General features: G+C 46.2%; 1 protein-coding gene across 3 annotated transcripts in view; it reads right to left on the bottom strand.

The window, feature by feature from the left end:
- Window positions 1-23,969, bottom strand: part of BMP6 (bone morphogenetic protein 6) — a 94,808-nt gene extending 70,839 nt beyond the window's left edge. Inside the window, exon 1 of one of the 3 annotated variants that reach the window (XM_074899652.1) lies at window positions 23,458-23,969. In XM_074899652.1, coding sequence (XP_074755753.1) covers window positions 23,458-23,890 — 433 coding nt within the window. In that variant the 5' untranslated portion in view covers window positions 23,891-23,969. The remainder of the gene's footprint in view (window positions 1-23,457) is intronic. The other 2 variants (XM_074899650.1, XM_074899649.1) reach the window with 2 other exon arrangements.
- Window positions 23,970-26,205: the final 2,236 nt, after the last annotated feature.

Here is a 26,205-nt window from a genome sequence, read left to right as displayed (position 1 = left end):
AATATCCCTTCCTGATCAGACATTCAAATTCTAAACCTGAACATCACCAATGCCTCATTTTTTGTTGCAGTTTCACCAACCTAAAAATGATTTCCATGTACACATGCCTCCTAGGGACATGGAAGCATGAGCAGGTACAAAAGACTACTCTGCATATACACACATAAACTTTGTCCAATCCTTACTTGTCCTTAAAGAGAAAAAACCCATGTAGATCTCCAAAGGTGATATGAAATACTGTAAAATGCATGTTCCTGCATAATTGATACATAACACACTGTATTTCAGATAATTTGTTTAACTGTGGGTAGCCGCATATTTATCTGTTAATCTCTGTGCATTTTGTTACTCTGTCCTCCACCCCTTTTGTTAGTCCTATCATCCCATCAAATCCTTTTAGCTGTCAAGGGCAGAGCTGCCTTCGCTGTTATGTATTGGTACAACGCCCAGCACAGATTTCTCATCACGAACTCCAAGCCCCGCTGTAAAAGAAATAGCAATTAAACCCATGAATAAATAGATAAATTTCTGAAGAGAATGTACAATTTACATAGTGACACAAATTCACAAAAATGCTGCTTTCGTGTCGGTCAGCACTGCAAACACCAACTCCCTTGAGAACCTCCATATTTTATAGGGCTTTTTATGGTGCGCTGGGACCGAAGTGAGAAGATGACAGCCTAAAGCCAGCTCCTAATCAAATGCAGATTTACCTATGGAGCACAGACCGATGATTAGTGAGTTACATTAGAAGACAGCTGGGGAACCAAAAATGAGCCCTGGTGCTAACTAAACTCCAGCTCACCTGAATTTAAAATAAAATTCTTGAAGAAAAGACTCTTCAGTTAGCCATCTTTTTTTATTACCGGTATGTGGGACACTCCCTGCTACAAATTCCTGCTTCTCTGGGTGGAGACTGATCGCTTCTGAGCCATTTCTTCACTGAGTCTGAACCACCCACATCTACCAGGAAAATTTATTGTGATGAATAGACCTATTAATACCAGCTTCACCCCACCCTATACTGCTTCAGAGTATGGAAACTCGATGGATGTATCTGGTTTTGGTTAATATGCCATGACTCTCAAGTTTTACAATGGGAAGGCGGAGGAAACACATTATGTATTTTATTGTAGTATTTTGGCACATTCTCCATAAAATGGAAAATTCAACCTATCAGGGATCCAATTTGCAGTCTTTGCTTACCAAACCTTACATCCTTCTTTGCCTTTTTTCATAAAAATTATTTTCTCTTTCATTCCTCACCTCCCTGCCAGAAGGAGCCAAGAGCAAGCTTTAGGTCCTCCCAAGCGCAGGTAGAAACCACATCCAAAAGGGCAAGGAGGGAACAACAGCATGCAAGGCGTTACATGGGAAAATCTTTCAGAAGCAGTTCTGAATGTGGCACAGACTTGCTCTCACCTTGCCTTTAAAAGCCTGGCCACTGCTAACACCTATCAACTTCAGAAATTAAATGCTGATTTAAAAATCGAGGTTACTGCAACCTGAGAAAAACCCTAGACAGGTGTCACTCAGACACCCACACAAAGGCAGTGGCTTAGACTGTTGCAAGCTATCCTGCAATTACAGAACTTGAATTATGGAGCAATGGAAATAAAAGTAAACGAGACAGGACAACTGTGGTAACAACAGAGCCAAGTCCAGGCAGCAGGAAGGGGGAGATACTGAACTGCTTTGGTTATAAGGCTAAGGGTAGGCCCACTAAACCTAAGAGGAAAGAAAGAAAATGCAACAGGTTTTCAAACCATATACACTTTGTTTAAAGACCAGCTCCTCAGGAAAACCAAAGAGTGAACTTCCTCCTCCATGGATCAGCTGATGGTGCTACAAGACAGGAGTCCAACACCACTTCCAGCAGCACTTCACCAGCATGGCTTCTGAACAGGGATGCCCAAACTACAGGGCCCCATATAGGGGTGGGCTCTGTACAGAAATCCTGTCATCATAGTTACTTGTCTGCCTCCAAGCTGCTAGAAAAACAAAAATCGTACTTTTCTACGTTTCCTGGCACTTCAGGGGATGTCTGAAGGGCACAGGGACTTCCTGGCAACACATTCCAGAACAGCTTCATTTTCACCATTACTAGTGTGACTGGGTCCCACCTCTCCTGCCCAGTGAAGCGACTTCCTAACTTCTTCAGCAACTCTTGCTCCTTCAGGTAGGAGGCAGTGAACACCAAATGCAGGGAAGGTCAGGAGGAGCGACCAGTGCTCCATCGTACGTTTCAGAGCCACAGACACTGGCCAGGACCCCAGCTAGGGGGAGAAGCAGCATTGCAGTGACTCCACTTTCTCTAGCTCATCTGATAGTGTCATTAGCACAACTGGCTCCCAGCCACTGAAGTGAGAAAAAGAGCAACTGGATGCTTGTGAGGAATGATCAAATGAAGATTTAACATCTGCATAAACAGAACAAAGCATCTGGCAGGACAATTGTGGTCCCGCCACACGTACCGATGGCACCAGCAAGAGCCCCAGTGCTGTTCAGCATCACTGCAGTGGGGAGAAGCCTCAAGCTCAGGCTGGTTCCAAAACAGACCCTGTAAACAGTTTTGGGCCGCTTCTTGGCAGAGCTCTTCAATTTATTTTAGACCGCCGGCACTCGCCAGAGGGAACTATTGGGAGGCCCATAAAAACTGAGTTTCCTCTCCTAGTGTCAACTGATGAAGTAGTCTTTGCTTCCTGACCTCAGTCATTGTACAGTGCTACCTCCTGCTGTTACAGAAAGTTGCTGTGTGACAGTAAGCAAGCTGACACCTAATTGTTAAATTTGACCAAGTGTTTTAATTAAGGGAAGAGTGTCTTTAAAATAAACTCTTAGAAGGCTTTGGCCCACGTTCAGGAAAGCACTTAAGTACAAGCCTTAGACTGTCCCTATTCAGGAAAGCACGTGCTTAAGTGCTTTCCTGAATGCAGATATATTCCTGTCCTGGGGCCTTAAAAGTACACTAAACAATAAAATTTATCGCAATTTGACTTCGCTATTTTCTTGAAATATTTATTTAGCTGCTCCTCTATTAAGAGTAGAGTCATTTAAATTTTGTATCTATTTAACAACCCTTACTGCTTGCTGATTGCATTCCAAGAGTCAAACAATCTGTTAATGCTGTTTCCGTTAAACTCTAGTTTTTACCCCCATTACCATGAACTGTCTGATTTTCTTGAAAAAGATCCCAATTAAACCAGTTATCCTGATACAGGGTACCTACTGTTCGAACAATGACTTTTAGTTATTGCTTCTACAATCATTAATGCACGTGTTATTATACCAGCATAGATGTCACAAGTCAGACCAAAAAAGCCGAATTTCAACAAAAACAGATCCTTCCCCCCAGCCAATACACAGTACCTGTGTTTTACATCTCTCACAAGCTACCTCCAACACCTTCTTGCTGCAAATTTTTAGATTTTCCTAAGAGAAGGCTGACAATATTGAGCAGATGGGGAAGAGAGCATGAACACAGCATACACACCTTCATGTGAAAAACTGGGGGAAGAGCTGGGGTGTGATTTGTCCTACTTAACCACTGCTCCTGCAGCTCCTGAAATGGGAACCTGAAACTTGGGAAATGAGGCCAGAAGTGTCAAATTTATCAGTACTGCCTGAGTGCAAGGAAGTGGGAGGTGATCGTGGTTCCTCCCATGTTTGTTTGGCCCACAGTTATACCATATTAGTCCCATGTTTCATGACTTACATCAACAGTCTGAGCCCTTTTTGCTGCAGTCCTGTGAAGCATCAGATATTGACCCCAGCTAGAGAAAGAGCTTCAGCACCTCTTGTGGGGTAAAAGTCTGCTGGGATCCAATTACTGAGTTACTGACAATCTCTCACACAAAGAGAACACCTGCAAAGGTTCAGACGAGCGAGGAAATCTTCCTCAAATCAAAGTAACAGGGAGAGTTTGTGTATTAGGAATTTTCTCTTCCCTCTGTAACACTGAGGACAGTCCATGTCACACCTGGGAACATCCCTCAGCAGCTGCTCCACTGCTGTGAGGACCCAAGACATCAGTGACACTTGATCTCTCCTGCTTGGGGAACATCTCCCCTGGCAGCTTACAGCTGTAGATGCTGGTCTTTACTACTTTGTTCTTCATTTTTTTCCAGGGCAGCTGGCAGGAGTTCTGTGACTTGTGAGCCATGAGGGAAAACTGGGAAGGATTTTTGTGGTGCTTCCTGGACAAAATTCCTGTAACTTCATCACCTGCAATGGCCCTGAGGGTCCTTTGCTAGTCCCAATGTCAATTTACCTTTCTTCTTCAGATTTGGGCTTTTTGCGTGCACCACCATTGCTACTGAAAGTACCAACCGTTGTATCTTATTTTACTACCTCTGCACTCCAAGCACACACAGAAATGCCAAAGCCATGGAAAAACAGAACATTTAAGTGTATTCACATAATCTGCACAATACCCAAAAAATGTTTTCAAAGTCTGGAAAAAAATCTGCAAGCTGAATTGTCCTCTGGCTACATAGAGAAGCAGGTAAAAATATAGGTGTCCCCACTGTGACCAGCAGGTACATAATTAAGAAAACACCACATGATGACAGGCACTTAATTTGTTCGGGTGGCAAGGTTAACAAAATAAGCTCAGAGAATGAACGCAGCACAAGCAGAATGACTTCAAAATGAAGAAAAAGCCGGTCAAGATGAATCACGCGTCTCAGTCAAATAAAGGAAAGTCTGCTTGCTTTAAACTCGACTGTAATTGGTTTCCCCTCACCTTCCAAAAATGTATTTAAAAAGGAAAACAGTGTTTATGGCGCAAGCTAAACCACAACCATTTTATTCATCTGCTGTTTCAGTTTTTCCTTAAAGCTTGCGTTTACAGACAACCCAAAACAGCCTACTCTCAGCAGCCTTTTAACACATACTGCATTTACCAAGAAAGAATGAAGAACATTACGATCAGGTTTCCTAGGAGAGGACATCGCAAGAAAAGCAGAACAGCATCATTTCCTCAGACTTCCCTCTCGGGCACTGCCAGGCAGAGCCAGCTCAGCCCTTGCTCCAGCAGCTGCATGGGGAGCTTCACAGGACACCACCCAAGGATGCTCATGGGATCTCACGGTCAAAAAGGCTTTTAGGATAGAGACTGTGCCTGTCTTCTCAGCTCAACTGATTGATCTAGTAAAGACGGTAAATCTCTTGCCCTTGTGAGCAAGACCTCTTCCATGCAGCTCTGCTCTCACAGCAATGAGGTGCCATTACTAGCGCTTACACAGGTCTGAATCATGCAAACTAGGAAAGATGGAATAAGAGGTAAAATAATCAAAAGCTGCATCAGCAAGAGCTGCGGTTTCATCCAGCTGAAAATACTATTTTTAGAAAACTGGAATCTCTTAGGCACCATCCCTCAGATTCACTTGTCTGCACAGGCAAGAGCAAGGACCTGCACACATACCCCTCTTGCTGGTCCAGTTCATTCCTCCTGCCCCCAGCATCTCTCCTTAACTCTGTGCCCATGAAGTCAGGTGTGTGTAGCCAGCCCAAGTGCTGGACACGAACCATCCATGACCAATGGCAGCATTTGCTTCAACACTGGTAGAGTCTTTCAAATTTTGCTTGTGATTGTATGCAACACTTTAAGGTTTTCTGTTTCAGGGGTTTTCCCCTGTTGTGCTTCACATTAACTTCAGCCTCAGCTAACCAAGGCAGCTTTCACAGCCCATCCACCTCAGACTCCGACTTCTTTTCTCCTTGAGTACAGCTTGGGTTTATTCAACCAGAAAAAGCAGAACTAGCAATGTGTGCCCTTCATGCCACACATAGCAGCAGGCAAATACCCTGCAACCCAGCCAAGGAGACGGTTTGAATTGCTGGATAATTGACTTAAAACCTTGAACTAAAATCCGGGTTAGCAGATTGCATGTGATTCTGCTGAGGATTCCCTTCTTCCTCTACCTTGCTTCTTTGCATCCCAGTTAGCCAGAATACACCCACGTGCTCGGCCTGCTGCAGAGGACAAGGTAAAACCAATGGACAACTCTGATACGGCAGCTCCAACACTGAGCACGTGGCAGGTAGTGATAAGACAGCACTAAGGCGAATCCCACCCAGCAGACTGTGGCAGAGCAATGACAAGATGTTTTTCAGATTCAGGAACAAGTTCTTGTCTGCATTCATTTCTGAAGTGACTTTTCCCACGTTATCTTTAGGAACTGATACCGACCTCAGGTAACTTCCCACAGGCAAGCGGGTGATGGGGAAAGAAAACAAGTGACGTGGAGACAAGCCATGAATCCCAGGAAGCAGAGCGAGCATCTCCTTCCAGGCCACTACAACCTGAGCTTAGTACACAATCCCTAACGCCAGCTTTGGTTTTGTTTTTACTTGCTAAGGGCAGGTTTTGCTGCCAAATAGCATCAGTGAAATCTCAGGGACTCTTTGGAGACTACAGCCTTTTCTCTGGATAACTGCTGCCTCTGAATCTAGCACAAAGCTGTACTTTCAGCCGGAGAAACACATTAGAAAGCCACTGTTTGATATCAAAGCCTTCAAAGATACTTAATATTCTTCTGTAGAATTTTAGAAAAGTTTGCTAATTTAAAAATAATGTGTTTATTTAACCATGATATCTATCTCTCTCTTTTTAATTGCTGAGAGGATCTGTAGTACAAATCCAAATTTTCTTCCATCTTAAACTGGTACAGTCCAAAGCCAAGAATACATATGTTGCTAGCTGGAAAATAAAGCGCCCTTGATTCCTAACTTTATTTTGGACAGTCCCCTCCAAGTTATTAAAAGCCAAATTCAGTAGTGAGAAAATATATATAGCTTCAGCTGTTTTGTGTGGGTTTAAAGTAGTATTTGCTTTATGAGTAAGAGATTCAATAATGCATATATTTACATAAAAATAGTTTTGACATTTAAGTTAACTTCTTGCCAAGCTGGTGCAAAAATGGAAATGTAAAAAGCATAAGTACAGAAATAAGCCCCTATGCTGTAAGTCTGCTATTTACAGGTAATTTTTTTTTTTCTTGGCAATAAGACCTGAACAGTATGTTTTATAGCCCTAAACCTAGCCACTCTGAGTCAATTTAGTGTTTATGGAAAATGCCAGACTGACAGTTCAAGATGTAAACTCTCCATATTAGCGTGTAGTTGAGCTGGGGTAGCAGCAAGGATCGTTTCCAGAACCTGGGCCACTGATGGACCCAGGTCACATTCTGCAGACACGACAAAATTCACGGTAGCACAGTCCGGCACACAGCAATGTGAATACCCAATTATTTCTCAAGCCCCAAGAGGCTTCTGAAGAGGGCGGCACCACCATGTGCTGTGGGAGAGCATGCAGTCAAGCACCTAGCACAATTCAAATCCCCAGATGGCTATGAAACGTCCAAAACTCTCAAACCGAACCTGTTTAAAAGACCGAGTCTATCTCATAGATTTTAATATTACAAAGCAGACACAGATTTGCAGCAGAAGATAACCTTCCACTCTCAGGGCTTCTAGGTCCCTGCGACAGGACAAACAGTGGAGAACCAGGAGCTCACAGACCACCTGCCTTGCAACTGCAGAGCCCAAAGCAAACTGCAGAGGAGCCACAACATCTGTCTCAGCTTCACAACCTCCCAGCAACACATGTGCAATCAAGTTGGCCAAGGACCAGGCAAATTGTCTTGCAAAAAGCCTTCACAGATACCACCAAGATCTGTCAGAAGTGAACCATCACGTGGAGCATGGAGGCCTTGCTACCTCCACCATTCTCAACACACAACATACATACATACATACAAGTATGTTGTACTGAAGGATTCCCTAACAACAACTCCTCTGATAAATCATACATGGTGATAAATATTCTGTCTCATCTATTCTCTGCTACTTTCCACCTGAACTATCTAGCTCCTTTAGCCTTCTCTTTCCTCAAAGCCAAGGAGGAAAAAGAAATCTCTTTAATGCTCAGTTAGGATAAGTGATGCGCAATACAACGTCAAGCGCATTACTTAACTGCATTGTGGCAAGCCATAGGAGCCCTACTCTGCTAGATCTGGGGATGACCATGCAGCAGCCACTAAATAATTGATGTGATGGACAGAAGAGGTGGGAAGCCCTCTTTTCTACTGCAGTAACCAAGACTGTTCTTTACTTCTTTTTTTCCCCAGAGCAATTAGTCAGCTCAGGGATATCAAAACATATAACTGGGCCACAAGACAAATTGCAGTGTAAGTGCTGCTGCTTTGCCAAGAACCTAGCAGGCTTGGCCCTAAGGTTTCTCATGTTTGAAGCCTCATGCCCATTGTTCAGTATTGCCATACTTCTAAAGACATCTTAATAAAAATGAAATGACACACAAACCTACCTGCATGGATCCTTCATATATATATATATATATATATATATATAAACAAATAACAGCAAATCCCAGATGACCAAACTGATGACATATTGGTATGGAAAAGAGAAACATAAAATACGTACATATACATCCATTAAGCCTTTGGTCACTGATTCAGACCCTTCTGCACAAGTTCATGACAACTGGCTCATCAATGCTTACTACTGTGTCTCAGCTGAATGGTTTGGCAATTAAAAAAAACATATTTTTATTCTAGTTACCCTACAGCATCATAAATACATGAAAATATATAAACAGAAGCAATTAATCAGAGCTGAGGATACTCTTGATCCTTACTGCAGCCTCATATGTTACATATTTTTTTCTGCTGTGATCTCACTAGCAATGCATCACTGTTTTTAACCACTCTGAGCACTGATTCTACACTCAGCAGCTGTGTTTGTTTACAGGGGTAGAAATTAGCACAGGACAAATGGACTTCATCCAACTGAAATTTTTTTTGGCATTTTCCACTACACTTCACAATATATTGGTCCTCATAGTCCAATTAGGTATTTGCCACTGATGCTGGCCAAGGAGAGTGCATCAGCAAAGATGGTGCTCACTAATACTGCACTGGGATGCTTTTTATTTCTCCAGACACAGGCTCCCTAATTACTAAGCATGCATCAGACACTTGTAGCCAGGAAAGCTGACTACTGTATTGTCCATACTTTTTTCACTAGAAACGTAAAGAGTGTCATCATAATCCATCCTGCGCTTTGCACTCTGCTAGTTCAGTAAGAGTGATGAAACACAATGATATTTTATACCTAAAGGGACCCACCAGCGCCCTTCACACTTGTAACTGAGCTCCCAAAGGCAATTCCAAAAGACTGTAAACCAAATTCAGAGAAGTCAGCTCTAAAATTGTTTTCCATTTCAATATCCATATGCTTTTTCCTGGACACTTATCTAAAAGCAAATAAAAGAGCCGCACCATGCCCCTAGGTACTTTTAATCTCCTTGACCATTTCCTTAGCACAGATTTGGGGGGTGCTTTGTTTTTCCCTATCCCCTTTTAGAACAAACAATTACAGAGGGGTTACTGATTTCACCGAGATGTGGCAGCAAACATTCCTGCCCTAGTTCTCACATACACAGGTAAATATAATCTTAAATGTTTGCCATAATTACTCACAATATTTTTGTAAGTGACCCCTTATTTATTCTAGAACTCGCATAACAGACAAACAGAGCATGCATTAAGTTGTAGTTTACACACTGTTTATCTCTTCCACGCTGCTAAAAATACTTTGGTTCCATCTTATAAACTGAATATACAGAAACTACCAAACAGCCTCCTGGGCAGCTGCTGAATCCTGGTATTCAAACAATTTCCCCATTAAAATATCCACAACTGTCCGTTAATTCCCCAGTAAACCCTAATCAGGCACCTCTCTGGAGAGAACAAGGTTAAAAAAACTATGCAAACTGTTCAAATATATGTTCTCCTGGGGACAGAAAAAGCCCTTTTCTAGGAACATTTGTAGGGCACTGTGTTTCTGAGGGACGGCCTCTCCTATTTTTAACTTTGTTTTGTGCAACAAAGTCCCTATTCCTCTGATAATTTCAAATAATAGCAATGATGTTGTTCTGACATCACAAGATGCATGAAGAATCCTGTCAAAGTAATATATTGCACTTTGCTGTGTAATTATGTTATGTTGGAGCAGAGCGTTGGAAAACTTAGTATAATCATTAGCTGAGCACTGAATGTTTTGATTGTCAGACAGGTTGTATATGATGCAAATATATGACTCAGAAATGATTTCACATAAACATTTTGGTAACAGTAATCTGACTCATAACCTCCAACATAGAAAATAACAAGCTGCACAAAACATCTGTGCGCTCCGAGCAACCCCAGCTTGTAGCAACCTTCACAAGTCTCACAGCACAAAGAAACCAGAGGGTCCCATCCCTGAGGACTCGCAGACATGAGGTGCTGAAATCTACTTTCCCAAAAAGAGTCAAAGCAGGAGTAAAAATGGCCATCGTTCCCACCAGGGATCCCTGCCAAAGAGCTATGATAGTTTATGCCATTTGATAGTCTGCCCGGTGGGCATTGCTTGGTTTAGGTCCACATTTAACAGGGGTAAGATGGGAGGAAAGGTTTGTTGTTATTCCACCCCAAAGCTTCACCATGTCAAGTATGACACAATGCACAATTCTTCTTCTATTTATTTTCTCATTCATTAGGAGATGGACAGCTTCTTTCACGGCCCCTTTCCGAAGACAAATGTGCAGTCTTGAATGACAAGGAGGATTTACTGTCTGTTATTTCAGAGGAGGTTTGCCATGTTTATTCTGGAAAGTGCCATGAATTAATGAACTATCTCTTCAAGCCTCAGTGAGTCGGAGCTGCCAGCTCTCTGGCTGCCAGAAGCAACAGACTGTTTTGGGACCCCATAAAATTGTTTTTACTGAGACTAGTGATAGCAAAAGTATCAGGCAGACCCAAGCCCAATACCTCCTGAAACATAAAGGAGTCATTATACTGACTTCAGCCTCTACACTGCATTTTTATTCGTAGTTTCTCAACAAAACTATCAGTTAACTCAGAAGAACATCTACTATTAGCTTCCCTGCAGTATGGACATTATCAAAAGACATTACAGCTCTGCTGCATGGACATTACCACCCTGCAGCATGGACTCTACCAACAGTCATTTGACATTTCAGTCTCTCACACCCTGCAGCATGGACTCTACCAAAAGTCAACCAAGCCTTTACTCGGCTCTCCAACAATTTCAAGTGAAAAACGTGCTAGCTCGTGACTGCTTTCATTTCTCCTATTCAGCTCCTCATGGACGCCAGCTTACGTTCCTGTACAAGAGTTGCACTTCCACACATGCACAAAACCAGAACCTGCCTGCATGCTCATGCTAACACTCACTGCACCCAGGGATCTCCTGTGCCATTTGATCAGAGACCCAAAAGGAAGAGCTGCTCTCTTGCAAAAGCCATCACTTAGGAAAAATGGTAGACATCGTATACAAATGGACGTCTGGTGGATATTTGTGTTCAGGTAGCACCCACAGAGATCTTGGGTGTGACTGATCTTGAGCTGTTTGCAAGCATGTCTGAGAAGCCATGTCCCTAACGGAGCGTGGTTGCAGAAGGCAGAGACGGTGCAACATGGATGAGCAAGGTTCACAAGTAGGAAAGACTAAAGCCAAAGCCAAGTGAGAACCTGTGGTCTCCAGCTGACTGATGTTGCAACCTGAAGAATGGCATGTTTCACCGAATGAGACCCTACTGTATCAACTCCATGAGCCACGTGGGGACCTGCCAGAATGGTAATGCAGCACAGAGTTTCACAGTTTGATCACAGGACTGTAAGCAAGAATTTCAGAGACCTCATCACAGCTCTGGTCCAGTCATGCCCTCCAAGCCTCAGCTTAGCCATTTAGAAAATGAGTATAGTAGCGATTTACGTTCATCAGAACACACTGTGAGACTTCAACACTTATGAAGTGTTTTGAGGTCCTGAATAAGAGACAGAGCAGTATCCTTACGTGGTCTAGTAAGTAACGAGCATTACACATCCTGCAGAATGGAACATTTTCAGACAGGACAGCTGCTGCAATCATTAAAGTGTGAAAACTATCACATGCAAGAGACAAGACACAGACATCTCAAAGTGAAAAGCTCTATTGTAGTGTGTTAAACAAATGTATTTTCTCTCCATCTATCTTTCATAGTGTAATTATTTGGAACGTCCTTAAATATGAGAACTTTTTTTACATCTCTCTTTTTTCTTCAATCCCTTCCCCCCCCCCTTTTTTTTTTTTTTTTTTTTTTTGTGGGTTAAAAAAAAAAAGAAATTGAAAGGGCAAGCCAAGAGATTCACAATCACTAAAGCCTGCAGAACATACAGTGAATTTTGGCAGGACATGCATGTTTATCCTTTTCATATGCTGTTTAAATTATTTTTATAAACAAGTCATTATCTTGCATAGCCACTGCTTGGTCCCTTTCATGTTGAAGACGTTTGATGTTACAATAATTAAGCAAAAGGGTCTGCATGCTTGAAATGTAGTCTCAGGATGATGGTTTGTGGGCAAGAGAGACTGATGCTTTTCTAAAATGAAGGGTTTCTTCTCGAAGCTTTGTTGTTTAAGTTGAGTACCTGGATTCTGTACTTGCAGATCAAATCTTTGTGCGGATATTCAAATACCAGTTTCATACCAGGCATAAATTTTAGAACTACGTTCCCACTATTTTGCTGCAAAATTGCGTACACAGGACAAGGTTTGTGGAGAAGAGTCTCACTGGTTACATGCAAACGTGTTGAGAAACCAGCTTGGCAATGTGATGAAGACACAGGTAAATTAAAAGCTTGTAAGGTCTCTTCCCACACCAAGAAGTGTGTTTATCATGGCTGAGCTGGACCATGCCTCCAGCGTGGGCATAAAAAGAGAAGAAACTCGAATGGGAAGCCTCTTGTAAGTAACAGAGAAACGCTTCCTCCTTTTCTGCTGCAGAGCATCCGGTGATTAAAGACTGTCACTTTGACTTCTGCTCATCTGTATTCATCCAGAGGGAGCTTGTGCCTCTGCGACACAAGGAATTAAAGCTCCGACCACTTCTTTATTCCCTAATACAGAGCCTTAATCCAGATACTTTTAATGGAGTTTGAAAAATATGGAAGTTAGGCTTCAGTAAGTGTTCATGTCCAAACAAATTTTATTACAGAGTTTACAAAGCCAGAGGCAGACAAGTCTTTCGCATCTTGTAGATGCTTGTTAAATTTCAACATTTTTTCCAACTGATTTGGACAATTTTATTCCTTGTAAAAGGACTGGTATTGACTGCTTAATGCTTTACTCTCCCAGATTTCTCCCTCAAATGGTCTGGAAAGCCCAGGAGACAAAAGGATGCAAAAAGGCACCTCTGTTTCACACCAAAACTGCAGATCCTTTCCTTCCTCTAAAACCTCTTGCCTTATGGACGCAACTATCACAACCTGCCCACAAGCTCTAATCTGTTCTCATTTTTTAAAGTGCTTTTTGTTGCGTGATGTGGAGCTAAATGCCTGTGCTTCAATAGACATTATGTCACCCCTTAGCCCTTGTACAAACAGAGTGTCTAATACCTTGACCATATACACCACAGGAACACAGTACAGTGACAAGATAAGAATACTGCATCTGCGCCCGTATACAGTAGTACGCCTCACCGTGAACATCTGTGTACGCGCTTTGGACATGGCATATTTTACAGCCTGCACTTGATAAAAGACATTGTGACTCTCCATTTGCCACCAGTAAGATTTTGGGTTGATCAAATATATCTTCTTTAAAAGGAGGCTTCAAATAGCTGATTCATAAGTCTCTCATACTGCAAATGACCATTAAAATACACAGAATAACACATCTTTGGAATACTGTTTGAAAAACACTTTCTCATTTATTATTGGAAATTTGACTTCTTCGGAACAAGTGTTAACACTGTCTTGATTAATTTGTAAAGCCATTCAAGCCATGAAGTACATCTGCATGCTGAGTATATTTCAGATACTGTGCTTCTGTTTTCATTTTCAAAATGTTTTTATTTATACACTAATATTTGACCTATGAATATCCCAAGTTTATATGGAGCCAGCTGTTCTGAATTCTGGTTATACTGAGCATTCGTGCAAAACATCAGGTGATATCATTGGATATTTTTAAGGGGAAAGTTCATAGGAAAGCAGTTATGTATTCTTGTGATTAACACCACATTGGATCAAAACAGTCATGTCTAGCTCTCTGAAAATACAGCTACTGTTTTAGTTAGAAGAACACTTCGGCTCTGTCTACGTTATCCTTTTTTGCCAAAAATTCCCACTGTTGCTACCACTGATTCAATTCTGTCATTGTGCTATGATGAACATTGCAACGTAAAATAAAAAGAGCTGCAGGCAGAGCTGTCAAAATCTTTGTGCCCTTAACAACAAAACAAAAAATCTCTCATGCCATCACCAAATAAAAAAAACAAAAACCAAACAAACAAAAAACCCCACCCCCAAAATCTACCGAACCCTACAAGGCTGTTTCTTAGCCTGGAAGCCTAAGTAACTCAAAGTTCATGAAATACCAGCCCCGAATCATAGCAGGTTTCAGAAATCCAAGTTCAGTATGATGTATTAAATGCCCCTGCAATCCCACAAGGGCTCAGTTTATTTAATTAAGCCTTTTTCTCCTGCAACAACCCTGCAGCAGCTGCAGCCCTGTGCCCTTCCCAAAGCCACCACCTTGGAAACCTGCTCCTGGTGCAAAGCAGGGGGCTGCAGGGCTCCCCGCGGAGCAGACACCCCGTCAGAGTGCTGGTGCTGGCCACCCCTGCTGCAAGTGCTGCAGCCAAGCAGGAGGCGGCAGGAGGCACCACTCCTCATCCTCTGCCAGCCGTGACTGGAAAAAAGGTGGAAAGAAACAACCTGCTAAAGTGTTTTCACACATGTCCCCTCACTCTTGGCATATCACAGCTGGAGAATCCCAGTCCCAAACACGCCCTCCACACTTAGAATCACAGGTGGCTTGGGCTGGAAGAGGTCTTCGAAAACCATCCAGTTCACCCCCCCTGCCACAAGCAGGGACATCATTCACTAGATCAGGTTGCTCAAAGCTCCATCCAACCTGACTTTGAATGCTTCCAAGCACAGGGCATCCACAGCTTCTCTGGGCAACCTCCTCCAGCATCCCACCGCTCTCACCGTAAAAAATTTCTTCCCTCTATCCAATCTAAACCTACCCTCTTTCAGTTTAAAACCGCTGCCTCATCAGACAGGGAACCTAGGTGTGACCCAACATCAACCTCCAAGAATCAGGTGAATGAAAGAAGACTTTCTAGTCCTTAACCTCAGTCTCCCAGGCTCTGCAGTCTGATGCCTGCTGAAGCAAATGGGAATCTCAATCACAAGCCATTTTCCCATTCAGTCAACAGCATTTGCTCCCTGATTCACATTGGTATATAAATGATCAAACAGAAATGCTAAACGATTAGGTCTGCACTTAACAGCATAACTGTGCATCTGCTGGGATACAGCAGAAACACACGACGGGACTGTTTATGTCCCGAGTAACTTGTACCTTCCTCTAACCCCCCCACAAGTTAGCAATGAGGCAAGATGACTTAAGAAGAATCATGCCTCCACAGCATGGAAAGTCTAAACACTGCCTTCCTTCCTCCTAAATCGCAAACATCACTTAGAAGTTTATATTTAAAACTATGAGAGAGTGTCACTGCCACGATGCGTCAGGCCCAGCAAGGATCCGCAGCTCCTCAGTGGAGGTGCAAGCCTGCAGCAAGAAGTCCCTGCAGAGCTCAGCACAAGACACGCACAACAGAGCTGCCCAAGTGGGGGCACTTCTGATGAAGCCACGTTCAGCTGGAAGAAAAATGTTTAATAAAACCCCTTTTTATAAGAATCGGTTTACTATCAACTTTGTTCGAGGAAAAGAACTAGGGAGTGCTGCTTTTATTTTTTCCAAAAATTCCAAAACAACCACCCTCACACCTGGGTTTGTATATCAAAATTAACTTTTTCATTATTTATACATACAAAATCTGATGCAAATCAATCAAGACCGCTTTGGCAATACTAACTTTTTCCAATCACAAACACTTTTTATTGTTGTAAGACTTCAACACTTTACCCAAATTTAAGACAGTGTAAATTTTCAAGTTCTGAAAAGTTTTCACAAGACAGAGAATAGTCCTGCTAATGCCACGTGGTCTGGTTCCAGCAGCTTAGTCCAGATTACACTTAGACCTGGATAAACTACTTACACAAATGTGACCCTCCACTAATTTCAACAATGTAGGTTTCAAACAGCAGCTTCCCTGGGAGCCACATATCCTCCAGGGCTCCTGGCCAAAGGCAGAAGGATGATTTGCAGTCCCTCAAATTCAGAGTCCGGCCGCGCTGAGGACTTCTAAAAGACTGCTTGCCCTTTCTTTAATCTTGTCATCAGGCAGCTGCACGCTAGCAGGCAGCTCATAAGCAACGACTACTTCAAGGAGATGACATAAATGAGGAACTTGAGCTGCATCGGTTGAACAGCAAATGTAGGCTGCTCTCCGACACTTGGGATCTGTCTTGGCATCAAGATTAGATGGGTCAGCTACCATGTAGCCTCCCAGTATACAAGGCTTGGCAGAAGTCAGTAAAGTCATTCCCATCATCAGCTTCATGATTTCTAATACTGGCCTGCTCTGGACACACATGGAGGACGCTGCTCACACGCCGGGAGCGCGAGGCTGTACACAGCCAGCTGGCTGCACAGCCAGATCCACAGCATCACACACTCCAGTTATTCCCTGTGAGTAGATGTCTTGACCCTTACAACATGTGGCCAAGAGCATAAACAGATGGGATGACAGTATGAACGGTACGGTCCCGTCAGTATAATCATGCAACGTCCCTGATACATCTTGGTTGCCTAATTTCATATCCCCTGACAGCAAGAATGATACTGAGAAAAAGACAGGTGGGCTGGTCAAATCCTTCAGAAGAAAAAATTCACCTGCTTTAGAAATGCACATGATGATGCTGGAGCACCGCTTCCCTCCTGTGAAAAGCCATGTGGAGCGAAGGCATATTGCTTGCGCCTAAGTACTTGCCATGGATTTGTGCAAGATCATTCCTAGAAGGAAATCTGGTAGGCGATGTCTGCCAAAAAGATGAAAAGCCTGTTTGGAAGACATCACATCCATAAGTTGCTGCTTTATAGGCAAAGGATGAGAGAGTATTCATACAGCAAGCCCTACACTAACCTCTGAGCAGCTCCCTTGCACTGAAAGGCAGCACCCTTGCCCCAGCACAGACTTGAAGTCTTGCAGGCAGAAAGGGGATTGCTTGGGGTTTTGGGATTCAAAGAGGCTTTTCACCACGGTCCCAACTCAAATCACATGGAAAAGCTTCAGGGCTGCCTGCAGGACTGCCGGGCAAACAGCTGGATTTCCCTGCATGCTTTTGCCTGAAGACCTCCCAAAAGGTCTTGTGATGAAGGGGAAAATCCTCCCTCCAAAAGCACAGTGTTGCAGTGAATCCAAGCTGTTAGTCTGCTAGAAAAAGGCAGGAAACTGTGGATAACCAGGTACCACACCCCAAAAGCACGTTTTTTTACCATCTTTATCTCCAGAGAGTTTGATGGGTTCAGACTTTTCCTGCACAGCTATATAGCTGTCAACAGCCCCAGATTTGGGTCATAGCAGAAACCCACAGAGACTGTCACTGGATTTCTTGGGGGAAGCATGTGGCTTTTTCCCTCAGTGTGGATGCCAGGATAGGAAGGCATGAGTGAGGACCCGAAAACTTCTTACCCATTTTGACACAGGATTGCTCCACAGCACCTTTCATTATACAGGGAATAATTCTGGCCACAGTTAAAGCAGCAAAGTCTTCAAGAGCTTGTTTCTGCTGCTACATGTGGTACACACTACTCTCTGAAGTCATCAGCCAGTGAAACAGGGGCTGGAAAGCAGCTCCTCTTCTTCACATCAGCACTGATGAGCCAGAGGAGACCACAGAATCACAGAATCATCTAGGTTGGAAAGGACCCTGGAGATCATCTAGTCCAACCGTTCGCCTAGCACAGTTCCCACCTACAGCATATCCTTAAGCTCCAAATCGACCCTGCTCTTGAACACCTCCAGGGATGGGGACTCCACCACCTCCCTGGGCAGCCCATTCCAATGCCTAACAACCTGTTCTGGAAAGAAACGCTTCCTAATATCTAGTCTAAACCTTCCCTGGCGCAACTTGAGGCCATTACCTCTTGTCCTGTTGCTTTCTACTAGGCTAAAGAGGCTCATCCGCAGCTCTCTGCAACCTCCTTTCAGGTAGCTGTAGAGGGCGATGAGGTCTCCCCTCAGCCTCCTCTTCTCCAGACTAAACACCCCCAGTTCCCTCAGCCACTCCTCATAGGACATGTGATCCAGACCCTTGACCAGCTTTGTAGCCCTTCTCTGGACACACTCGAGTCATTCAATGTCCTTTTTGGAGTGAGGGGCCCAAAACTGAACATAGGAATCAAGGTGTGGCCTCACCAGCGCCGAGTACAGGGGTCAGATCCCTTCCCTGTCCCTGCTGGCCACGCTACTGCTGACACAAGCCAGGATGCCATTGGCCTTCTTGGCCACCTGAGCACACTGCTGGCTCATATTCAGCCGGCTGTCAATCAACCCCCCCAGGTCCCTCTCTGACTGGCAGCTCTCCAGCCACTCCTCCCCAAGCCTGTAGCGCTGCTGGGGGTTGTTGTGGCCCAAGTGCAGCCCCCGGCATTTGGCCTTATGGAAACTCCTCCAGTTGGCCTCAGCCCATGGCTCCAGCCTGTCCAGGTCTCTCTGCAGAGCCTCCCTACCCTCGAGCAGATCAACACTCCCACCCAACTTGGTGTCACCTGCAAACTGACTGAGGGTGCACTCGATCCCCTCGTCTCAATCATCAATAAAGATGTTAAACAGGAGTGGCCCCAAAACCGAGCCCTGGGGGACACCACTCGTGACCGGCTGCCAACTGGATTTAACTCCGTTCACCACAACTCTCTGGGCCCGGACATCCAGCCAGTTTTTTACCCAGCAAAGTGTGCGATTGTCCAAACCTCGAGCAGCCAGTTTTGCCAGGAGAATGATGCGGGAAACGGTGTCAAAGGCCTTACTAAAGTCCAGGTAAATTATATCCACAGCCTTTCCCTCATCCAATAAGCAGCTCACTCTGTCATAGAGGGAGATCAGGTTTGTCAGGCAGGACCTGCCTTTCATAAACCCATGCTGACTGGGCCTGAGCATCTGGTTGTCCCTCATGTGTTGCATGATGGTGTTTAGGACGAGCAGCTCCATCAGCTTCCCGGGCACCAAAGTCAAGCTAACAGGCCTGTAATCTCCCGGATCATCCTTCCGACCCTTCTTATAGATGGGCGTCACACTGGCCAATTTCCAATCAGTTGGGACCTCCCCGGTCAGCCAGGACTGCTCGTAAATGATAGAAAGTGGCTTTAGATCTGTCACAGCCCCCAGCCCAACTCTGCAGTCTGGTTTGAGCTGTGACACCCTCTCCCCTCATCTCCCCACACTGTGGGAGAAAGGGTTTGTTGTGAGGAACTCGGTACATCTCTCACTAAAACAGTCTTGGCAGCAAAATACAGGGATGTTTGCCTGAATTCAGCCATCAATCCAGCATCACTGCCTCAAAGAGGGATCTCTATACCAACCCCAGGTTGTTTTGCGAGGAGAAAGAGGAGATAACCCTATTTGGTGCCCTGAGGAAGGTACATTAGACAAATAAGAAATGTTAATAGATGCTATTTTCCCAACAGTGCTGTGACAAGACATGCCAGTGCTACATTTATATCAAGGATGTTCCTACAGGAAGAGCTGAACCCACAATGTCGTCCCCCCCCCCAGCACCACAACTCTGCTGTACAGCCACTCACCTGGCACAGAGGGTTGCTACCCTCCTTGGTCTCAAAAATCCCAAATAGAGCGATCTAATATGCAGGTGTTTCCCTCTGTGCTAGATATCCAGACTTCCCATGTGGGAAACTGAAAGAAACAGGCACTTTTTGGGTGCCTCATCCTAGTGAAAATGCCTGAAATAAGACACTTTTAGGATCATCTTCCCAAAATAGGGATCAGGTTTACCGAGGGTAGACTATATTTTCTGTCAAATTATTTTTTGGTATCTAACTTGATAAATTAAATTTATTATCTAAATTATCTGAACTGGTTTATATCTTATGTGTGTTTTTACTTGTAATGGGAATAAACACTTATTTCTACTCCCTGATACTGCTCTCCAGGTGCTTTATAAAACAAAGACTAAGTATCTCCTGGAAATCCTGGATACTCAAAGTTCCCCTATAGTCAGCCCCTCTGGGAATCATCATCCACACCTTGCAAGTCTATACTACAGCGCAGACATCACCAGGTAGGCAGGATAAATCCCAGACTCTACACTTTGAAGGCTGGTATCTCTTGTCCTCCCTGTAAGACAGCAACTCCCTGCACCTGGAGAACCTCCACTCCTCTGTGTCCCCTTTTTTTCACTGTTTCGTTGGGGGGGTTTTTTAAATAAATTGTCTCCCAGGACATCATCTTTGAACCTGGGACATGCCTGCACTGCTTGAATAATCCAAGACCTCACCAAAGTCCCTCAGCTTTGCAAGACCTCGACAAGGAGCATACAGAAACATAACCTTCCCCAGGCAGAAAACACATCTGCTGTACCCCCAGACTGAAGGAGTATATGTGTTGGTCAGGAAGGGCTGGACCACTGCACCTTTAAAATCAGCAGCTGACTACAAGCCACTGACTCTTTTTGGGCTACAGGGCTGGAAAAATTAAATGCACTTTTAAAAGAACATCAACACCTGCAAACTTTCAGGACAAAGCAGGACTTCTCTGCACAGCTGACTTAAATGACGGCTCTCCAGAACATCAAGATGCATCATCAGATGTTTGTCTGGTTCTGGGCTGTAGTTGAAGCAATATCAGCACCTGAAGGCAGGTCACCACGGCCACCCACACTGCCGCACATGTCTTCAGGGCAACTTGCATCAGGTACACCTGTGCAATACCATACACTCCTGATCCTGAGAGAACAGCCAGGGCCCCTCACACCTCTTTGGTAGCTGCCCCTTCAGTAATGGAAAGGGAAGTCAAACAGACAAAGCTCTTCAGAAGCCAATTTTAACCAAGCAGAAGTTATTATAGGTCTGCTCACATACAGGAAACCCCAAATAAAATAATTCTGGCAGTGCCTGCTTATAAGGGGACACCAGCTGTGAGTTTTCAGGGTTGCTTGGAATACACTTCATTGGAATAGTCAGTGTCCTTAAGGCCAGGAAGTCTTCCAAACTTTCTGCTGTGATCCCACCATGTTTTGCTGCATTTTCTAGACTACATCAGATAAGCCACGTGGATAGATCGCAGGCTGGCTTTCTCCCCTCACACCTTCGATTTCTATCCTGCAATATAACCTTAGGCTTCCCCTAGTTTTCTGGCATGAATTATTGTTTAGTGGAAAAGTAAATGTCAGTACATATGTGAAAGACCCCCTCAAAATCCCCGACATGTCAGAGGAGCTACAGAAAACAGCCAAACAGCTGTTCGGTCTCAGCCCGTCGATTTGCCAACACTCTGGTAACAAACAATCACGTTAAATGACATTATGGTTTATGACTCGGAACTTGGAAGTTGATGAGAAATTTCTGCAGTTGATTCATACTTCCTGAGACTCATAACTAACATTTCAATTGCGCTATTTTACTACATTACATGAATAATTTTCCTTGTTGTTACATAAGTGTCTAGATCCAAATTATCAGAACTGATTTGAATCATATGAATGGGTTTTTTCTCTTATTTTCAAAAAAACCACGTACTTTCAGGTCCACCATCTAATACTGCTCTCCTGGTGCTTCATAAAGCAGGCAGCTAAATACCTTCCAAAACACCACATGCTCACGTTTCTCCCTGAAAATCAGTTCCTCTGGGAACCACCCAGCCCCTTGCAAGCACCTTGCTCTGCATCCTTTGAATAAAAGTGCCATGGGGATTGCTTACAGCCAGCTACAGCTGACACCACGCTGCTTAAACTCACAGCTCCAGGTATACAGGTCCTGAAAGTCCCCAAGGCAGAGAACAGAGACAGTGGCAGCAGCTCTGTGTATTCCAAGGATGGAGAAGTTTGGGGAGGCTGGGAGGAGAGAAGCACAAAAGCAGCTGCCCTTTGGACTCGAAACCCGTACAGTGTTCCCGCTTCTCCTGGTCCGAGCTAGACACAAACCACGCTGGCTTCATTGACGGATGATTTCAGGATGTCTCAGTCAAAAGCATCAGAGCTCTGAGACAGAAGCACCACCTAAACAGCCCTGGACTAATTTTAAAGGAGAAGGCTGAGACCCTGACAGGTACAGCCGCAGTATGTGGAGCCCGGGGGGCTGCACTGCTCTGGAAGGGCTGAACACCCTGGCAGCTCAGCTGTGCCTGCTGGACTTGCAGTCACCTCGATTTCAACGTAGACAAATCCTCCAATAACCATCTGCAGCGCAAGGGGGGCGCTTCTGACCTACTACGGGATTTTCATAGGGTACAACAATTACCCTGCTCTTGCTCTAAACACATATGCCATGGTACAAAGCTTTTGAACACATCTAGCGGTGCTGGGAGCACTGAGATTTCCTGCTGCAGGGACATACCACTGCTCTAGATGAGGAAACATACCACAACTTGTATTTTTTTTTTTAAACAGGTGTCGTTGTTCTGGTGTGAAAAGACAGAGTTTTCAGCTGACTCGCTAAGACACTCGAGCTTTGCAGGAATTCCCTAAAAAAAGGAACTGCAGTTTGCCAACTGAAATATTTTCATTCTCCACATCAGGCTGAATCTAATTACACTGTTTCCTTACAATTGCAGTCTAGTATTCTGAGCTCCTTCAAGTAAAAAGCTTGATGGCTTTCCCACTGAAATGCCCACCTCGAAGCCCTTTCACATCAGTAACACGCTGACAGCATGATTTGTCTGAAGAACAGCTTGACATCTAACAGAACTTGAAATAAGTGATAAAAATTTGCATCACTTTCCCGGGCTCAGTCACATATTCGTCACCCCGCTAGCTCAGATCCCTCAAAAAAAAGAGGAGACGGAGACACCACGGAGCAGTATGGGGACACCAGAGAATAGCATGGGACGTACTTTGCTCCAGCCCCAAAGGCATCCCCGGAGCCTTGCGGGACCTTGCACGGAGTGAATGAACTTGCGCTCCGGCTCCAGTGCCCAGGAACCAGAGCGGCGTTGGGTTTAATCCCGAACGGCAGGCTCCGACCGCTATCATCATAGAGAGGACAAAAAGACTATTTAAAAATAATAATACACTCTTCTTTTTTTGTCCGGGTTTTGCGTTCTTGGGCTGTCGGGTTTTGGTGGGGGTTTTTTTGGGGGGTGGGGGTGTTTACCGTTTGCAGAGGGATGGGAGGTTTTGCCCTTCGCCGAAGTAAGCTGCCCCCCAGAGCGAAGCCCGCGCAGCCCAAGGCGGGCGCCGTCCCGCAGGCCCCCCCGCCGCCGTCCCCGGGACCCGGGTGTCCGCGCACCCCGGCACTCACCCAGGTTGACGAAGCTCATGACCATGTCGGCGTCGTTGAGGAAGGCGCTGTCCTGCGAGCTGGGCAGCGGCGGCGGGGCGGGGGGGGGCGGCGGGCGGCCGCTCCGCTCCGCGCCCGCGCTGCCCTCCGCGCCCTCGGCCAGGGCGTGGTAGAGGTCCAGCATGAAGCGCGGCGCCGCCGTCAGGCGCCCCGGCGGCGGGGCCGGCGGCTCCCGCGGCAGCGGCCGGGGGCGGTGGGGCAGCCCCAGCACCGAGAGGATCTCCCGCTGCATCTCCCGCTTCTCGTGCGACTTCAGCCGCCGGTACAGGAAGCCCGAGGCGGCGGCGGGCGGCGGCGGCTCCGCGCCCTCCGCGGGCAGCGCGGGCTCCGCGGGGCGGCAGGCGCCGCTCAGCAGCGCCCAGCAGCAGCACAGCCAGGCCAGCCGCCGCGGCATGGCGCTCGGCCGGGCGGAGGCAGGCGACGTCCCCGCTTCCCCCTCTCCCCGGGGGCTCCCCGCCGCCCTCCAGCCCTGCCCCCCCGCGGCGGCGGCTACCGCCCGGGCCGGCGGGGGGCTGCCAGGCCAGAGGGGCTCAGCGCTCGCCCCCCCCGCCGCCGCCGCCGCCGCGCATGGCCGCCCGCGGGGCAGCCCCCCCCTGCCCCCCTCCCTCCTTTCCTCCCTCCTCCCCCGCCGCCGCTCAGGTGCGGCGGGGCCGCCCCCGACCCGGCCCGGCCGCTCAGTTCGCCATGGCCCTGCCCGGGGAAGCCGCGCCGGGCCGCGGGGTCTGCGTCTGTGGGGCGAGAAGGAGGAGGAGGAGGTGGAGGTGGAGGTGGAAGGAGAAGAGGAGCAGCAGCAAACTTTCCCCCCCCCGCCAGGGAGAGAGCGAGCGAGCGGCTCCTGCGGCTGCAGCCCCGGTCCCCGCGGGCTGGCCGGAGCGGGGCTGCTGGCGGCGAAGGCAAATCACCAGCGCGCCCGCCTCTCGACGGGGCGGGCGGCCGCTCCTCCGGGGCGGGGAGCGGGCGAGGGCGCAGGTAGCGCGGCCCCGCGGAGGGAGGGGGGGCCGGCCGGGGGTTGGGGGGGCGAGCGGAGGACTGGGGAGCAGGTTAAGAAGCGCCGGCCTCGTCGGTTGTCACCGGTTTGCGGCGCTCCGCAAACGAGCGGGGCGGCCGCCTTAAGCCTTGCGCCTCTGCGGGCTCGTTTCTTTCTAAAAGAAGGGTTTCGGCCACCTCCTCCTGCTCCCGGCCCTTAGAGGATATAGGTTATTTGTCCTGAAAATAGATGAAGTGCTGCCTATCCTAAATCTGCCGAAGCCTTTACAGTTCATCTTAGGGGGATGCAGCATCCTACAGCTTTTCTGGAATACCTTGCAAAACGGAGCACGGAGCGTTGGTAAACGGCTGGTGGGGGGTACCCCCGCCAGCCCTGATCCATGAAGCACCAGTGTACATGCTGTGAAACGGGTTACGCTGCTCTAAAAGAACATACCCGGTCCTACGGTAGGGGTCTAAGGTTGCAGCTCTGATTTCAGCCCTTTCATAAAAGAGAAAAAAACCACACCGTCCAGCACTCTATAATAACGGCAATGAGGTTGAGCGAGGAGCAGCTCTTCCATATGCTGATCTCTGACTTCATGGATCTTGCTCGGGTTGGATGAGTAAATCCAGGCTAGCCCCGCTGAAATCAGTGCAATTACTCTAGGTTTGAACTGGGATAATTTCATAGGAGTTGGCCCTGAGAATAATATCTGGACCATTTGAAGTCACTGGCAAAATTTCCATTAACTTTATTAGAATCAGAATCTGGCAATAAGCTCATATTCAGTTTCCCAGAGACACAGCTGAGAATATTCAAGACGCAGTATGTTATTTTCAGAAGTGGAGGTTACAGCAAGCGTTCACTTATGTGAAAGCAAGGTTACAGATGGGTGTTTTAACTGCACTGGTCAAGGAACACCATAATACCGGGTATTTAAAATCTTGTTTTGGAAGGAAAAAGAGGCATCTTTAAGGAGATTTTAGCATAGATATCATGGGGTTGGGAGGAAAGAGTATGGAAGTTGCTTTTGCAACATTCTCCCTTTTTTTTTTTTTTTTTTTCAGTTTGTGAAGATACGCAGAATTTGAAAGCGAGGGTGCATGTGACAGCCTGGACCCAACACTCTCCTCCTTTTGCTGTGCTGGACCCCATTACCTTCATGAACAAAGCCTGTGTCATTCCCTAAGGACTGGGGAAGGCAATGTCGAGGGAAACTTTTGTACTGCTGATTCGTTTATCCACTTTTCTCAGTTTAGAGCAATGGGGCTGGTTTAATTAAAATGGGGAGAGGAGGGCTCACTCCCAGAGAGTAGGTGAGCAACACCCCTCTCCTTCTGCAAGTCGGTGTGGGATCCCACTGGGAAAACCCAGGCTCCTGGGAGGACAGCCCGGTGTGGAAGCTGTCCCGTGTCCCTCTCAGCCCACCAAGGAGGTATTTTATAGTTGCCTTAGGAGGGACATTTGGAGGCTGGGAGGAAGTGCAGAAGCCCTCATGTCAGTGAGGGAGATTTCCCAGACAGGTACTTATCCCGCAGGTGGTGAGGGAAGGGAGCAGCCGCTTCTGCGCCATTCACTTCCCAGTCTCTGAGCCTGTTTGGATGTAGTTCATGTCGCTGTCTCCAGCTATCTTTGTAGCCTCCGCTTCTTCCTGTTATGACAGCAACAGAGGGAAGTGTCCCATTATACTGTTATCTCTGAAGAATGAACCCTTCACTCCAAAGTGTCCCCTGCTCCTC

This window comes from Athene noctua, chromosome 2 (genome assembly GCF_965140245.1).
Source record: "Athene noctua chromosome 2, bAthNoc1.hap1.1, whole genome shotgun sequence".
Classification (NCBI taxonomy): domain Eukaryota; kingdom Metazoa; phylum Chordata; class Aves; order Strigiformes; family Strigidae; genus Athene; species Athene noctua.
This window is presented reverse-complemented; position numbering and strand designations above follow the sequence as displayed.